This window comes from Nuphar pumila, chromosome 12 (genome assembly GCF_984573655.1).
Source record: "Nuphar pumila chromosome 12, dmNupPumi1.hap1.1, whole genome shotgun sequence".
NCBI classification, from domain to species: domain Eukaryota; kingdom Viridiplantae; phylum Streptophyta; class Magnoliopsida; order Nymphaeales; family Nymphaeaceae; genus Nuphar; species Nuphar pumila.
The window spans coordinates 7,222,468-7,241,086 of NC_143260.1; the positions used below are offsets into that span (position 1 = coordinate 7,222,468).

At 36.7% G+C, this 18,619-nt stretch overlaps 1 protein-coding gene across 2 annotated transcripts in view; it reads left to right on the plus strand.

Annotated features, from left to right (window-relative positions):
- Positions 1-1,093: 1,093 nt before the first annotated feature.
- LOC149819830 (SCY1-like protein 2 A) overlaps positions 1,094-18,619 on the plus strand; it is a 61,733-nt gene continuing 44,207 nt past the window's right edge. For both annotated transcript variants that reach the window (XM_089983637.1, XM_089983638.1), the window contains exons 1-7: positions 1,094-1,810; positions 5,497-5,601; positions 12,846-12,956; positions 15,044-15,226; positions 16,625-16,751; positions 17,465-17,526; positions 17,631-17,717. In XM_089983637.1, the coding sequence (XP_089839763.1) occupies positions 1,319-1,810; positions 5,497-5,601; positions 12,846-12,956; positions 15,044-15,226; positions 16,625-16,751; positions 17,465-17,526; positions 17,631-17,717 (1,167 nt within the window). In that variant the 5' untranslated portion in view covers positions 1,094-1,318. The remainder of the gene's footprint in view (positions 1,811-5,496; positions 5,602-12,845; positions 12,957-15,043; positions 15,227-16,624; positions 16,752-17,464; positions 17,527-17,630; positions 17,718-18,619) is intronic.

Genomic DNA, 18,619 nt, shown 5'->3' on the forward strand with positions numbered 1-18,619 from the left:
GATCTTCCTATTAGCCACATTCAACATACATTCTTAGGCTAACTTCAAAAATGCACTGCATTTTTCAAAAATTCAAAAGGATTTTCTTAGAAAGTATCTTTCAAATCTATATCCATTCATTTCAATCATTTCAAACAATCATATGCTTTCAATTTAATTTCGAGAAATCGATTTTGTCAAAATTTTGTAAGTCTTTGTCAGGAATTGATTTTTCCAAAAACTCTGAGTTTTCAAATGATATTTCAAGTATTTTTCAAGTTCAAATCATGATTTTCTAATGTTTTAACATTTTCAATTTTATTTTCAAAGTTCACAAATCGATTTTCTCAAAATCTTTGCATTACTTCTGAATTTGGTTTTCTCATAATTCAAAAAACCTCTTTAGAAATTAGTTTTCTCAGAAAAAGCAGTTCAAATATCAAAAATCGATTTTCTCAAAGTTTCAATCTTTCTGAGAATCAATTTTTCCTTCAAAAGTTATTTTCAATGCAATTCCTGATTTCCAACGAATCCCTTTTTCAAGAATTTCAAAATCTCAAAGCAAACATCTTATTATTCAAAATGTGCATATTTTCAAAACTTCATAGCACATGCTTGATTCTATGTGCATTTTAGAAAAATAGAGGATAATTTAGATAATTGAACTTAGTTAAAAACATTATTGATTCTTTGTTCAATTACTCTCGGTAAAGGCGTCAAGAACGGTTGAACCTCGTACCGACAGACGAATCCCATTTCACAGAATTTTTTCACAAAATTTTAAAAAACAGAGGCGAGTAATTTTCAAAAATTGATTTTTAAAACTTTGATGGAGTTTGACTCACATAATCATATATCTCTCTCACACAAATTTTTTTTTTTTTTACGATGATAGCATAGCGTCGTCTTCTTCCCTCGTCCGCATCCTCGGATCCAGAAGAAAGGTATAGATAGAGAAAACCCTACGAATTGGGATTCCGACGACCTGGTTTTCACATTATATTATAACACTGACGACTTGACATTAACGTATTCCTTAAATGCCCTTAACTTTCCAAATGTCACATACTATTGTCAACTGGACATTAAGGTCTCTTCTTGGTCCCCCGTATCATTGGAGAAATACATTGCAATAGTCCAATACAACAAAGACAACTCAACTACCAAGAGAGAGAGAGAGAGAGAGAGAAAGAGAGAGACAGATCTGAGGGGGAGACCAAGTCTGCGTCGTCTTCTTCCCTCTCCCTCCTCCTCTGATACAGAAGAGAGGTATAGAGAGAGAAAACCCTACGAATTGGGATTCCGACGACCTGATTTTCCTGGGAATTCCGATTCCGAGATGGCGCTGAACATGAAAACCCTAACGCAGGCACTCGCGAAGACGGCGGCGGTGATCGAGAAGACGGTGCAGACGACGGTGCAGGAGGTCACCGGCCCGAGGGCCCTCCAGGACTACGACCTCCTCGACCAGGTCGGCTCCGGCGGCCCCGGCCTCGCCTGGAAGCTCTTCTCCGCCAGGCCCAAGGTCAAGCCCTCGCAGGCTCAGTACCCGCTCGTCTGCGTCTGGATCCTCGACAAGAAGACCCTCTCCGACGCCCGCACCCGCGCCGGCCTCTCCAAGGCCGTCGAGGACGCCTTCCTCGACGTCATCCGGGCCGATGCCGTCCGCCTCGTCCGGCTCCGTCACCCTGGCGTCGTCCACGTCGTCCAAGCTCTCGATGAGAGCAAGACGTCCATGGCGATGGTCACCGAGCCGCTCTTTGCGTCCGTCGCGAACGTGCTTGGGAATTTCGATAACATCGCCAAGGTGCCCGCCGAGCTCAAGGGAATGGTAAGCAGACGACGGATTCGTGCCGAATTTCTAGTTTGTGTCTTTTACCCAATTTTTCTTTTAGAGTTCCAGGTTCCTAGTTGTGAATTCTTGGTGAATTTTTTGTCTGATATCGATTCGGAGAGACAAGTTCCTCTTTGTGTTTATTGGTGTGATTTTCGATTTATTTCTAGTGTGTTTAGTTCTCAAATCTGTTCAGTTGAACAATAATTGGGTTTCATCAAATGTGCAAGAATTAGTTATTGAATTTGTCCAATTGAATGGTTACAAGGGATCCTAGTTCATGAGATGAGGAGTTGAATGGTTTTTAGTACAAGGGATCCTAGTTCATGAGATGAGGAATTGAATGGTTCTTAGTTCAAGGGATCCTAGTTCACGAGATGAGGAATTTAATGGTTTTTAGTTAGGGGGTCCTAGTTCATGAGATGAAGGTGATTGGTTTTGAGTGGTGGGGTGTTTTTTTTAATTCCTGGCATGTTTAGATATGAATTGTATCAAATTGTACCTTTTATCCTCAATTTTGTTGAAATGGGTGGCCATAGTCGATCATAAGAAATCTCAAGTGTGGCGATGCCAGGGTCTGCTAGTAGTTTACTAAGGAACGATCAACGATGTCATTCTGATGACTATCCGACTTCTGACAGTGGAATGCTTCCTAAGGTTGTTTCTAGCCCCCCTGTTAGTTCATCATAATAAGCATGCTGATCCCCTGTGTGCAACTGGAATCTCTGACCGTGTCCTTATGTGGCCCATTCCTTTGCCAAAGGCGGCAGAACTCATCAGCTGAATGCTGAAACTTAAACCTTGAGAACACTGTTCATGACACCATTTCGCTCTTTTTACCAATAGAATGCTTGATAAACTTTCCAGCAGTCTTGCCAACCTTCATTGGTGCAGTTTGGAATGAGGTTAAATCTTTGGTCTACTGATTGTCCCCAACTTTTTGTCATCATGTTCTCCAATCTGTTCTCTGATCTCCTATCCCAAATTTGTGGTCCCTGTGGAACAATTTCAAGTTCTTACTGCAGTATGGAGCCAGGACAACTTTTCTTCCTTTCTCTCCTGATTTTCATCAAACTTTCCCTACTGAGCTAGTTCATCCTCACAGTTAATCTCAACCCTCATCCACTTTCCATTTAATAGTGAATTGCAAACATTCATTATATTGGTTTGCTTTGTTCCGTCTTCTTCCATGAGTTACGTACAATTACATGAGAATTTTATTACTTTTACTAAGCCTTTAACAGTTACGAGCAACCCTTGTGAGGTTCAAGTTCCAAGATATTCACGGGAAAAATTCAAACAACTTTCATTTGCGGGTGGTAACCTTGGTTTGTCTTCTTTTGACAACGTCAGAACAGGTGCCATAGCTAGAGTCCGTATTACTGTCCTAGTCAGAGTTACCGGAAGCGCCTAGGCAAAAGGGGAAGCGCGCTTCGGAAGCGCGAAACGTCGCGCTTCCGAAGCGTGAGGGGAAGCGCGCTTCCCTTTTATGGGAAGCGCATCCCCCTTTTATGGGAAACGCGCTTCCCATAAATGGGAAGCGCGCTTCCCCCACGCTTCCCCCTCGCTTCCCCATTTTTTTCATTTTTTTCGCTTCCCCTCGCTTCCGGTTCGCTTCCTAGGTCGCTTCCGGTTCGCTTCCGAGACGGTTCGGAATTTTCTTCTAAGTGGTCCCACGCTTCCCCGCTTCCTAAATTTTTGAAAGTGCCTCGCTTCCCGCTCCCGCTTCCCGTATCTCTTCCCGCTCCCGCTTCCTCGACTGGTAACTCTGGTCCTAGTTTGATTGTCGATTTTAACCTTGGAAACTCTCTCTCCCTTTGATTTGTGGATTTTGGATGTTTAGAACATGAAATTTCCTCCATTGAAAAATAATTGCTGAAAGTCACCATTCCTTCCTAGATGCTTTTGATCAGACTCAATAGTGGTCTATTATATTCTTGTCACGGTGGCCTTCAAGGGAAAACAGTCATAATATTGTGATATTTTCACCCAAATAGATGATAAATCTACTAACCCTATTTTGGGATCATGACTATAACTTTGTTTTTTTTTTTGCTGGGTTCCTAAATTGTAAACATTACAAGATAATATCATGTTGCTCCCTTACATTTAGACTAAATTATGTGCTGAATCTGATCGTGCAATGCGCAAATTTCAAACTTTAAGTAAACAATTGGACTCAGAGTATGCAGTGACATTTTTAGTTATATATTATGAATGTGTCTACATTTTATATTTCTATTATCACCACCTGACAACCTATGATCCCTTTAACAGAAAATAGTTATGCATTTAAATGCAAATTTCTCTCTTCTATTTCTTTCTTGTTTTACAGAATATTTTATGGAATCCAATATAAATTTAGTAAATTTCAAATTTATACAAAAATAATATTTCTTGAGGTCTACACACTGAACTAGTACAGGGCTTATGCCATCACTCTTTCGGTCAAACTACCGCCTATTTTTCTTTTAATCTTTCAGGTGTTGGTTACTCTTGACTTGTGGTCTGGCTATTACACATTTTGAAAGTTGTTTCTGATGCCTATGTTCCAGGCTTGAACCTCAATAACATCACTTTTTAACATAGTATAAGAATCCAATCTGATCCCAAATAAAACCAAATATATATCTGAATCCAATCTGATTTTATTATGCCACATTGAATTCAACACATTTATCGAAACAGATCTTAAAGTTTTGCCACATTCGACTAAATAGCTTTGGGCTGGTTGGTATCTGGCCCAGACCCGTGTAGTTGACATTGCTAATGACCATTACCATTATCATTAGATCTGCCACCAACACCATCAAGATAACCTGATCCATTGCAATTGCTGTTGCCACTATTATATCCTACTAGCCATGTCCACCATCATTTCATAGCAAGAATCACCATGCCTGCTACGGAACTCTACTCCTCAGCACTCCAATACTGTTTCTTCTGTCTTCATCAACCTAAAGCTACCTTTTTATCCCCCACCACAGCTACCTCTACCATCATCATTATTCACCAGAACCACCACTATACGTACTATTTATGTCAATCTCACAGTTATCTCCACCATTAACAGTTCTTCCATGACGACTGTGTTCTACATTTCCCTGTTTTCCTGTAAAATGCATACCCATAGCAATAAATTAAAGGCATAATTAAGATGATATTTTTTCTAGTGTCAACCAAGCAAGAAAGAAACAATTTCATTGAGTTCAGGAAGTCTAGCCAAACAACCAAATTGTTTTTTTTACTACAGTTATATAGATTACATGGATTTTTTTTTGAAAGAATTACATGGAAAAGTATCATTCTTTAGAAGGCATTTATTATGTTAAAAATGAAATTGTATACTAGCAGGGGCCGTTTGTGCAAGCGGCATCAGGAGCTTTTTAATTATTAATTATGCAAGAGTGATTAGCAAATACTAGCCTAATTTGCATAATTAGGAGGTTTGTGATGCTAATGTCAATGGCGGAGTTAATATGCAGGTTGTCTATTGATATTCATGTTGTCATTCATGACATTAAAGGGTAAGTATATTTCTTCATCATGAACAGGTTGTCTACTGATAATAATGTTGTCTTTCATGACATTAAATAGAGAGAAAGTATATTTCTTCATCATGAATGGTTCTTTTGCAGAGTTTTGTAGTTCTTTCTGTGCTGAAGACCTTGACTTTTGTGTAGGAAATGGGACATTTGGAGATCAAGCATGGTCTACTTCAAGTTGCAGAGTCCCTAGACTTTCTCCATACAAATGCCCGACTTATTCATCGGGCCATATCACCTGAGGTTGTTTTTGCTCCTTGCTGTTGATTTCATGTCAACTGGATTATTCGGTTCTTTTTTGCATAGTTAAAGTTTTTGTATAATGTACACTTAAAGGAGGTTGATTGTTACTTGCTTATATCTTCTAGTTTGATTTAAATGTATGCCCTTCCAACTGTGAGCATGTGTGCATGTGCATGCACGCATGCGTGTGTATATGCTTTCACTATAGATGATATACAAAAATTGATTTGTTTGATTGCGTCTTAGTTTGGCATCTATTGCAACTTGAAAGTTCAATAATTTGGCTGTTGCTTCAATAGGTTGTAGGTAATTTTTTGCTATCAAAGTTCTTTTCACTAATAAACTTTGGCCTCTATTCTTTGACATTTTTGCTAGGGCATCGAATGCTCTATTTTCTTTTCTTTATTATTTAGTCTTTGAAAGAGTTCTTTACTTTTTCTCTCTGCATTTCTCTAAAATATTATTAAACCTAAAACCTCTTTACAAATGGAAGAATGCAAATTATGGAAAGGCTGGTGTAAAAGCCTTTTAAAGTTTATAAACGCATACCAGAAGCTGATAATTGGGGATTGAGGTCATTCTGTGTGCTCTACCTTGTGTTATTCTATGAAATGTTCAGAGGGCATTGGTAATTTTCCCCACTACAAGTAAGGTAATATCAAATAGATTCAATTTATTTGGAACAAGGTATTACGACTGCTGGATTTCAAAATGGACTAGTGGGGAAGTCATGAAGTGGAAATACGTATGGATATGGTGGTTGTGCTTAACTTGGAAATTGGAATTTACACTAGGAAAGCAACATGTTTGGAGTAAGCTTATTAGAAGAGAAGAATGCTCAAGATGACATTGGTCATGTGATGAGGAATTCTGTTTCTGGCCCTGTTAGATGTGCGCTGAAATGTTCCTGATTTGGTTAAAGCTTCTGTCTCTTTTGCTAAATTAGAAAATTATTTTCTTGGTTTTTCTCTGTGGGAAAATCGTTAGAAACATTAACCTTTGAGTTTCATGGTTTAAGTTCTGAGCTGTTAACCTTCCTGTTAACATTGATATAACTATGTATCTTCTCACATGTGCCAGCGTCAAATGGTAGAATATACCAGCTATATATTTTATTGAAATATGACAAAAGCATGTTATTAAAAAACATAAATCTTAGACATGAAATTAGGATTCAGAAGATTGTTTGCATTCATGACATAAATGATGGGGGGAAGATGCCAAATATCAAAAAGGTTGTATTAAATAATGAGTTGCTTGTGCATGTCTGTTCTCTCAAAATGTGCGGTGGTGATTTTATGGGTTTGGTAATTGGATCCTGACTTTGTTAAAATATGTATATATATATATACATATACTTATATATATATACATTCGTATATATATATAAGTATATATATATATATATACATATATGTATATATATACAGTTTTCCCTTTCTTGGAATACCCGATAGGGGTATTTTTGTAAAACCACAATGTAATCTTTTCTTTTTTACTTTTTTTCTTTTTTCTTCTTTTTCTTTTTCCTTTTTTGTTTTTTATTTTCTCCTTTTTGTAAGACCACAAGGGCCCCACACATGTAGTCGTTGGGGCCCCAACGGTCAGATTTATGACCGTTGGGGCTCCCAACGACTACATGGGAGCCCCTTGTGGTCCCTTCCTTTAGATTCCCTCCTCTATAAATAGAGGAGGTATTCTCCTCTTGTAAGCAATGGGTTTTCACCCTTCTCTTCCTTTCTTCAATAAATCCAACTTTTGACAAAGTCAGCTCCACTTTAGAATCACGTTGGATTGATGGTCATTTTCTACTTTTGAGAGTTTTGTGTGTGCACTTTTAGTGTTTGTGTTCTTGGCTCTTGAGGTCACTCTTAAAAAGTGCTTTTTACTCCATTGGTGCTTCCGCCTCTTTTCATTACATGGTATCAGAGCTTGGTTGGTGATTTGGCTTCTCTTTATTATCTTGGGACGTGTGCCTCTCAAATTTTAAGAAGGAAGAATATTTGGTGCCGATGGAACGTGATTCTAAAGTGGAGCTTTCTTTTAAGCTAAATGGGTCCAACTATCTCATGTGGGCCTCCGCATGAAAAATCATCTAAGAGGTAAGAAACTTTGGGGTTTTGTTATGGGAACTACTCCCGAACCCTCTCTTGTTCTCACTAAAATCGAAAATGAGGTTGAAAAAGCTTTAGATGGCGATGAACGCATCAAAGCTATCAATGACCATCAATCCAAAATTGAGGATTGGGAAAGTAACCATGCCAAAATTTTGGCATGGTTTATCAACAATGTTGACCTTAAAAATTGTGCTAATATTGCCAAATTTAGAAGGGCTAATGAGGCATGGTTTTTCCTTAAGGGTATGTATACCCAAAGGATCTTGCTCGACAGTTTTTTGTCAAGAAAAAATCCGTTCCACCAAACAAATGGATATGAGTGTCCGAGACTATTTTAACTCTCTAACCCCTCTTTGGGATGAACTTGCTCTTCTTGAGCCTAAATGGGTGGCTCCGGAAGATATTGAGTTAAGAAGGGAACAAATTGAAAAAGAGCAGTTCTTTCAATTTCTTCATGGTCTTCGCCCGAAATTTGAACAAGTTAGGGCATCTCTTCTCCATAGAAGCAAAGCCTTATCTATTAAAGATGCCCTTGCCGAAATATGCCAAGAGGAAACTCGACTTGGCTTAAGCATTAAGAATGATGAAGTTTTGGCCGTTACTAGACCCGGATCAAATGTGAAAGCCTATAGACCTCCTCACTTTAACAAAAATAGTAATGGGCCTAGAAAAGGAATAATATGCCATTATTGTAATGAACCGGGACACATTAGACCGGTTTGTCCCAAACTTAAAGGAAAAGTAGCCGCGGTTGGAAAAAATTCTCCAAAGAAAGAAGAAGAAAGTGCCAAAGAAGGAGATATCAAAGAGACTCTTAATCATATATCTGAAGTTCTCCAACATCTTCTCAAGACTTCTTCCTCAACATCCGGAGCCGCCATCGCCTATTCTTCATCACCTCCAGGTATGTGGATACTAGACTCCGGTGCTTCTTTTCATATGACATCTCATAAAAACTCTCTTTCAAATGTTTTTTCCGAACCCATATCCTCTTATGTTTCAACGACCGATGAAACATCATTGAAAATTGAAAGTATTGGAACACTTGATTTTAAAAATTCTCAAAATTTTTTCGTTCCTAAAGTAAGAATCGTTCCAAAAATTAATTTAAATCTTTTTTCCGTTTCTCAAATCACCGATCATGGATGTCAAGTCTCTTTCTCACCTAAAGATTGCACCGTGCAGGATCTCCAGTCAGGGAAGCTGATTGGGCAAGGCCATAGAAGGGGTGATCTCTATTTTATGGACTTTTTGACTCTTCCATCTAAGTCATCTTGCAATCTTGTAAAAGACAAAAGTATTGAAATTTGGCATGAGAGGCTTGGTCATCCGAATTTTGTAAAAATGTCTCTTTTTCCGTTTTTGAACAATACTTGTAAAGACAATCACATGACTTGTAAAGATTGCATTTTTGGGAAATCTAAAGCTACTTCATTTCCTCAAAGAAGTTACTTTACCACTCGGCCATTTGAACTTGTTCATTCCGATGTATGGGGACCTTCCCCTATTTTGTCTAAAGGAGGATTTTCGTATTATGTGGTCTTTATTGATGACTTCACTCGATTCACATGGATTTACTTCCTAAGTCGCAAATCCGAAGTTTTCTCCTTCTTTAAAGAATTCCATGCAATGGTTAAAAATCAATTTTTGGGAAATCTATCTATTCTTAGGTCCGATTCGGGAGGTGAATATATGTCCAATGATTTTCAAAGCTATTTAAAAGAAAATGAAATGTCATCAACGTTCTTGTCCCAACACTCCGCAACAAAATGGTCTTGCGGAAAGAAAGCATAGACACATAATAGAAACTACAAGTTATTAATTTCAAAAAATATCCCAAAATCTTTTTACCATTTGAAAAACTTTACAATTCTAACCTCAACATATCTTATCAATAGAACCCCTTCATCCTCTTTGAAAAATCTTTCTCCATTTGAAAAACTTTACAATATGTCTCCTGATTATAAAAGACTAAGGATTTTTGGATGTAAATGCTTTGTTCTAACTCACAAAAATGATAAACTTTCTCCTAGGGCTATTGAATGTATTTTCTTGGGATATGGCGAAAAACAAAAAGGTTATCGATGTTTTGACATACTCAAAAACAAACTTTATATATCAAAAGATGTCACATTCCTAGAAGAAGAAAATGTTTTTTCACACCAACCAAATGAAAATATTGATTATTCCTTTTTATTTGACTTATTGCCTCAAGAACACATCATAGATGATCATATTGATCCTAGTGAACCTCTTAGTGAAGATCATTTTGAACATCCAAATGATGATCAAAACTTAGAAGAAAATGTTTCAAGACAAATACAAGTCTACTCTAGAAGGAATGAAAGAAATCCTCCTTGTGCCCTTGAAAAATTCTCTCAAAGTGAGTCAATCGAAGAGACCTCTCAAAGAAAATCAAATCGTATTTCCAAAATACCCAATAGATTTGTTTCTTATGATTCTTTTTCGCCTAACTTTCGAGCATGCCTACTTGCTCTTCACTCCTTTCATGAACCATCTCATTACAATGATGCTAAACAATATGCTCATTGGAATGAAGCTATGGAACTAGAACTTAATGCTCTTAAAAGGGCGCAAACTTGGGAAATCGTTGATCCTCCCAATGGCAAGAAACCCATTGGATGTAGATGGGTTTTAAAGTAAAAACTAAGAGTGATGGTTCATTGGAAAGATATAAGGCTAGGTTGATAGCCAAAGGATATGCCCAAGAGTATGGGGTAGATTATGATGAAACTTTTGCCCCAGTTGCTCTAATGACTAGTGTTCGAGCTCTTATTGCTATAGCCTCTGTTAAAAAATGGCCAATCTTTCAACTTGATGTCAAAAATGCATTTTTGAATGGTAATTTAAATGAAGAAGTTTATATGGAACCGCCTCCAGGTATGAATTTAAATGGAAAAATTTTGAAATTAAAAAAGGCTTTATATGGACTTAAGCAAGCTCCTAAAGCTTGGTATGATAGGTTTAGTAATGTATTAATCAATTTAGGATTTTCTTTTTGCTATACTGACACTGCTTTTTTTGTTAAAAGGACAGGTGACTCCATTATAATGCTTTTGCTGTATGTTGATAATATGATCATCACTGAGAATGACAAAAAGGGAGTAAATGATGTAAAGTCTATGTTAAAAGAAACTTTTGATTTGTCTGATCTTGGATATTTGAGATATTTTTAGGAATTGAAGTGGCTTATTCCGCGCGAGGATACATCCTATCTCAAATGAAATTAGCTGCAGAAATTTGTACCAAATCAGGAATATCTGATGAAAAGAAAGTTGAGACTCCCGAAGTTATCAATGCGAAACTGAGACTTGAAGATGGTGTTCTTCTTGAGGATCCAACCCCCTATCGTCAATTAATCGGATCCCTCACCTATCTATCCATCACACGTCTAGATATAGCTCATGCGGTTCATGCAGCAAGCCAGTTTCAGCATGCACCTACTTCGGTTCATATGGCGGCCGTAATGAGAATTGTGCGATACATCAAAAATACTATATCCAAGGGACTCTTCTTATCCTCTTCCTCATCTCTTGACTTAACTGCTTTTACTGATGCTGACTGGAGAGAAAATCCCAATGATCGTATCTCAATAACAGGTCTTTGTATTTTTTTAGGTGAATCTCTCATTTCGTGGAGATGCAAGAAGCAGCAGAAGGTTTCACTGTCATCCACTGAAGCTGAGTATTGGGCCATGGCAATGACAATTATGGAAATCGTGTGGCTCAGGAGTCTCCTTGGTGACATGGGCGTCCCCATTTCCACTCCCACCAAGCTCTGTTGTGATAACAAAAGTGTGGTATACATTGCCAGCAATCACATTTTTCATGAACGGACCAAGCATATCGAAATGGATTGCCATTATGTTCGAGACGAATATCTCAGAGGGACTATCTCATTACCATATGTTACTTCAGAATATCAACTAGCTGACTTCTTCACCAAGGCGCTCCCAACTCCACGATTTATGTTTCTTCTTAGCAAACTTTCGGTCTTCTCCCCGTAAAGTTTGAGGGGGCGTGTTAAAATATGTATATATATATACATATACTTATATATATATATAAGGTATATATATATATAAGTATATATATATATATATATATATATATATATATATATATATATATATATATATATATATATATATACAGTTTTCCCTTTCTTGGAATACTTGATAGGGGTATTTTTGTAAAACCACAATGTAACCTTTTCTTTTTTACTTTTTTTCTTTTTTCTTTTTTGTTTTTTATTTTCTCCTTTTTGTAAGACCACAAGGGCCCCACACATGTAGTCGTTGGGGCCCCAACGGTCAGATTTATGACCGTTGGGGCTCCCAACGACTACATGGGAGCCCCTTGTGGTCCCTTCCTTTAGATTCCCTCCTCTATAAATAGAGGAGGTATTCTCCTCTTGTAAGCAATGGGTTTTCACCCTTCTCTTCCTTTCTTCAATAAATCCAACTTATGACTTTAAGTCATTTTCTACTTTTGAGAGTTTTGTGTGTGCACTTTTAGTGTTTGTGTTCTTGGCTCTTGAGGTCACTCTTAAAAAGTGCTTTTTACTCCATTGGTGCTTCCGCCTCTTTTCATTACAGACTTGCCACTCAATTTTTGTGGTTAATATTCCTTCTGTTTGCTTTTATTGTGCTAGCAATATGTGATTTTGGTAGGAGGCTCCAATTGATTTTGGTGCTTGTTTACTTATATACTTGTAACCCTCTGTCACTCTCGCTCCTTTTTCTTTGTTCATTATAAATTGACTGGTTTGGACATCTGGTAGGCCAGCCTTCTAGTTTCTAGCAACTTCTTTTGGTCAGTGAGATTTTAATCTGCAAATGCGATTCTCTTTTAGGACTTTGTTATATTACCTATACTCGTATTTTCCAATCTGTCTCTTCCTGTATCATCCTCATATATTTAGTTTATGAAAATTAGTGTGATACTTTCATTTTGCTCTCATGTTTACACTTTTACTTTTTTTACTTGTTGGATAAAGCATTGTTACTTGATCTTGTTTTAGGTGATTAATTATTCTCACTGTTCTTCATGATACTTTGATCATCAATAGATGCTGCTTACATTTGATGGGCTCTTGTCATATTAGGCTGTCTTTATCACTTCCAGTGGAGCTTGGAAGCTCGGTGGATTTGGCTTTACCATTCCTGCAGATCAGAATTCAGGTGATTCAACTATCGTACAATCTTTTCATTATGCGGTGAGTAGTTTATGTTACTTCCCTCTTTGCTGTTTTGTTTATTTATGATGATGGTGATTATGCATATGTGCCATAATTCTGTTAAGGAGAAAGAAATGTCTAGGCTATTGTATTGTTGTAGTTAATGTAGTGAACCTTTGTTAAGGACACAAGTCCTTTCTCTTGGAAATTGTGAACACATGCCTTGGCATGGTTTTGTAGAAATCATGTGCCCTGATGACTATTTACTCATAAGTTTCTCTTTGTCATCATTCTGTTGATTGTTTTATATTTTGAATGTGGAAGGGCCTCTGTGTCTTGCATATTGGCAAATAATTTGCTTGAAATAGGTTTTTGCTGCATCACTAGGCTAAAGTGTGATAGTTTTTGATAGAAGTTCTTGTTGGTTTAGTTTTGGCATTTTCGGTGGCTTCTATTGAAAAGAATGAAAAATAAGTGTGGGTGTGGTTAGGGATGGATTTGTGGCTGACTTGGTCTAATGGACATGTATGCTTGACCTAGGATGGGCTTGGTTTCAGTCAGTCTTTTAAGCCCAAGATGTCTCTCTCTCTCTCTTTATATATATATATATATATGTATATATACACACACATACATGCATACATATATCATAGTCATCTATATCCTTCAAGGTAATTTCTGGTTGAGGGTTTTTCTCGGCAAAATCTTGGGGTTTTAAAAATAAAAAAATGTAATAAATAATAAGATAAGAAAATAATAGGTTTTATATCATTTTTCTTGCAAAAATATAAGGAAATAAGTTTGAAAAGTTTTAAAATACAAAAGAAACAAAAAAAAAATGAAAAATGGGCTTAAATATATATCAGTAAATTTTTTAATATCACAAAAATATCGTGACAAAATCGTGGTATTTTCATTTTTGGTGAAAAGGAAACCCTTTGTTTTGTGTGGCATACTCATAAAGTTAATTAGTTAAACTATTAAATCTTTTTGAAGTTTATGAGATCTACTTTGGATTCTTTGATTATTTTATCCTTATAATCTATGTCACAGGGATTCGCCAAGACAGGTGCCGCACCCGCGTCGATGTGACGCGGGTGCGCATGCGGGTGCGGCACCCGGTGCGGTCAATCCGACCCTGGGTGCGGCCAACACACCCAGGATCATTTTGGTCCATTTTTTGGATTAAAAAAATCTGCTTTGGAAAATAAAAGAGACCCCTGCTTTAATTTCATTTAAAATGCATTGAACAACATTATTTTCAAGTGAATAAATTCTCATTAAACTCTCTCTCTCTCTCTCTCATTTAATAGTAATAAAACTTCCTCTCATCCACCAAAAACCTAAAACGAGTTTCTCAACAAGGCAGCTTTGGAAAGTGTTGATAATAGAAAACGGTTTCCTAAAATCTATTTTGGAAATTAAAAGCTTTCATTGAGAATAGGAAAGGTCTCCTAAAGTCCAACGTGTAAATTAAACCCATATTTTGAAGTTTTAAATGATTTTATTTAGAAGTTTCAATTTTGGAACCCCCTTCTATATATATATATTTACATTTTTGCCCCTGCCGCACCCCCGCACCCTAGGTTTTTGAAAGTGCCGCACCCGCACCCGCACCCATGTGACATATCTTATAATGGTTAAACTCTAAGAAGAATACATTCAACCAATATATCAGGCAACATAGTTTAGCAAAAGTTTAGGACTTAGGAGGGTTGTGAAGTTAGAAGGAAGAAAACAAAAAAAGTTACAATATAGGAAGGGGTTGCAATGGCTGACATTGAACAGAGGGTTGAATTTTTGGACTTTTTTTTGTGCCCCTTTGTGCCTTTTTGAACAATGTTTTACAAATCAAGTTGATTTTTATATTAAATGATTTTTCTTGTTTGCACTGAATGATTTTCTGTGGTCTACTCATTTAGGACGCATGCATGTAGTTGTTATGTTCTGCTGCAATTCTTTCCGTTGCATTAACATAAGTATTAGCATGAATGACATAAATTGCTTTTCTGCTTAGCCAATTCCTTGTGCAGTACACTCTTGCTGGGCCAACTCATATTGGTGTGAGATTGTTTATGCTTATGACAATCCAGTTGAGTAGTTTTCTCTTATTTAATTTTTTTCAGGAGTATGATATTGAGGATTCTGTGCTTCCCCTTCAACCTTCTCTAAATTACACTGCTCCAGAACTAGTACGCAGCAAAGAAATGCAAACTGGATGTTCTGCTGATATATTCAGTCTTGGATGTGTTGCATATCATTTGTTAGCTCGCAAGCCCCTTCTAGATTGCAACAACAATGTTAAAATGGTACACTTGAATTTTGTAACTTTTTTGTATTGAGCTTGCATTATTGCCATTTATTTTTATCAGTGGCACCTAGAGCATCGTAATTCTGTTTTATATTTCATCATTATCAAAGCCAAATTATGCTTTCCTGCATATGCTGGTCCCTTGATGCATTCCTTCTCAGCTGAATCTGTTTGGCTGTGAAACAGAAGCCCTTGACAACAAAGACTTGGAAAATCTTAAAGCTATATTGGTCTTTGGGGGTTGTTAGCGGTTGTCTTTGTGCTGCCATAGCTCTTTCTGTTCAAATCCAAAAAATTGTGTCATTCTGCAAGGGGTGTAGATACTTTATCACACTTTGAAAGAACCTAGAAAAGGCTGTCTCAATGTAAAGTAGTTAGTTCTATGGTGTTCCTCTTTGGTGTTAAAGCAATGCCCTTGATTACAAAAGACTAGGAAGTGGTTGTATTTTGATAAGGTGGACGTCCTTGTATGATTTGTATAGAGTCTATAGACTATGAACAGGACCAGATTAAAGTTTCTTTTTGGGGGTTATTTGCCTTTCTCATTCTTTTTCCGTTCATGTGTTTAGCTTGGTCCTAGGGAGATTTTCCGTTTTTCTTGTTCTTTTTCTTTTTATTGAATAGTTCTGGAATGGTGGGTGTGTCCATTATTTAGTAGACTCGAAGTGTGAGAATTATGTGTATGCATTTTGTCTTTTTGTTCCTTCCATTAAGCTGATGTTAAATGTTCGCAGGTTAGCCTGGGAGATAATCATGTTTAATACATAAAGAACATGCCTTTACTATTCCTTTTATAGATTAAAGACATGGAGGCAATTATAAAAAGTGAAATGCTACTATTCAAATGTATTTTATTCCAAAACTGTGTATGTCTTAATTCGAGCTTAGTTGTGATAAAATAGTTGTAGTCGCTTGTGTATTAATAGCATTTCTCATTGTGGCCTTATTATCCTTTTTCTTTATTCTTGTCTTCCTAGGTTAGACTCATAACTCTTGCCATTTATTCTTTAAATAAGAGCAACATAGTTCTTTTCTTATTATTTTTTTAATTCTTGTGTTGTATGTAACCTTTGTAACATGCCTTTTTGACATGGTGACTGAGCATGAATTCTCCCTTTTGGTCCCTACTTTTGAGAAATTGATCTCATGTAGGAGTGCAGACCCACTGCTCTACTGACTTTGTGGTACAAAGAGATGTGCAACTTTGCTGAATGTTTGCCTACAAATTAATATATTAGTACCATATTGGTGGAATTGCCCTAACTCAGTAGTGGAACAATCATGATATTATTTTTAAGTCAGACGTGTTCATTTATAATTCCTTTCTTACTTTGATGCCTGTAGTATTGTATATTGTCTTGAGAGGCATTTTCTGATTATTATATCCTACTTGCAGTATATGAATCGATTGATGTATCTCTCTCATGATGTTTTCTCAAGCATCCCGACAGAGATCGTTAGTGATCTACAGAGGATGCTAGCTGTTGACAGCATCTCCCGGCCTACTGCCTTGGATTTCACAGGTACTATCTGATTATGGTTTATGCTAGTCAAATGCATAAGGCTTGAAAATTTTAGTTTTTGTTCTTTGTTGAAATGGCTTAAATGAGGATATATGCCAGTGACATTTTTTATTTCTATGGTCATGGAAACAAAGTATGCAGCTCTTCAGAAGCATATTTAATTGTGATAAGCATATTGCTTCTTGGTTGCTGTTATCAATGAAGGCTTCATTTTCTAAGGGAAAGCTTTTAAAATAAGGAGTAATTTCCATTGAGAAACTGATTCATTGGGACTTGGGAATCATTTTCCCTAAAGATGGTTCTCAGGATGGGAGTGTCTTTTATAGTTTTACTTCGGAGAAGTGAATTTTTCATGCATTTTGGGAAGCCCCCTTCTTCCATTTACTTCTCTGAGACTTATATGCATATACCATTGGCTATATGTTTTGAGGAGAGGCCTTCTACCAGTCTTCTTGTTGAGTCCAATGATAGTGCAAAGTATTGGAGAAAATGAACTACTTGTATGAGTTAGACAAGACAAATTGATCTGACATTAATTCATTTGTTTGCTGTGCAAAGGGTCAAACATGGGCAAATACATGGTCAACCGATCAACATAGTGTCTTTGACAAACATGCACAGTCACTTCACTAGTGTGTGTGAGTCTACTATTTCTATTTTATTGCATAATTTTGTTGAAAGAATTTATGTTTCTACTCTTTCTTGTTTCCTAGGGTCTCCATTCTTTCGGGATGATACCAGGTTGCGTGCTCTTCGCTTCCTGGACCATATGCTTGTACGTTCATTTACTACTACTATGTTGTCTTTGTGCATTTTAAAAGGATACATTAAAAAATTATATAAAAGAAAATTGCTAACTGATGGCTGATTGGATGCCAGGAAAGGGATAACATGCAGAAATCTGAGTTTTTAAAAGCATTATCAGATATGTGGAAGGATTTTGACATTCGAGTACTACGGTACAAGGTCTGCAAGAAGACTTCGTTTTTATTTGTTGCTCATATTCTGACTTTAATGACTCTGATTTTTGTGCTATTTGGTCTTTCTTGTATGTGTATTACTTTTTTTCTCGATTGAATTTCTCTCTCTCCATATATATTTATATATACACACACACAAAAGAGACTGTCCCATACTCTCTAGCAGAAACTCATAGGTGCAGGCTTTATCTGATCAATCTGACCACACAGATGAGTCCAGCATGGTTTGTTTACCAGGAACATCACTTTAAACAGAGTTATGTAAAAACACATTTTTTACAAGCCTGAAATTTCAGTAGACTACGAGCCGTGATTATAGAACTTCTTAAAAAAATCCTGCTTATGTACTGCAATCAGATGATTCAGGACTTTTTTTGACTAAACCAACCATATAGATCATATCTGTAGGACTTGATTCTCAAAAAAAGGAAAAAAAATAGTAAATGTGAAAAATGAGTATTTTTTACTAGAGACTATATATATTTATGTTTATATATGTATATATATATCTGTCTATGTGTGTTTGTTCTTCCCTCTCCCCCATCCATACCCCCCCCTCTGTGTGCACCTGTCTTCATGTTCAATTTAATCCATCTTTTCTCATGTCTGATTTCATTAGATTAAACTGTAAAGACATCAATGCTGCATGGCACCCTTCTTTTAGACTTTTAATTTACATAACTGTCTTTTCAGTAAGTTTTCCTGCTTCGTGATCTTGAAACCTTCTTATGAGTTCTTTTGGATCCATTTATCAGAAAACCCTATCAATACTTATAAGTGAATTGAAACTTTCTATATCTTATTTGGACCCTCTGCTTCCTGTGTTTTTTACGGCCTGTCATCCTTGTGTTTTATGGGATAATTGTCCTCTTTCACTCTCCACTTGGA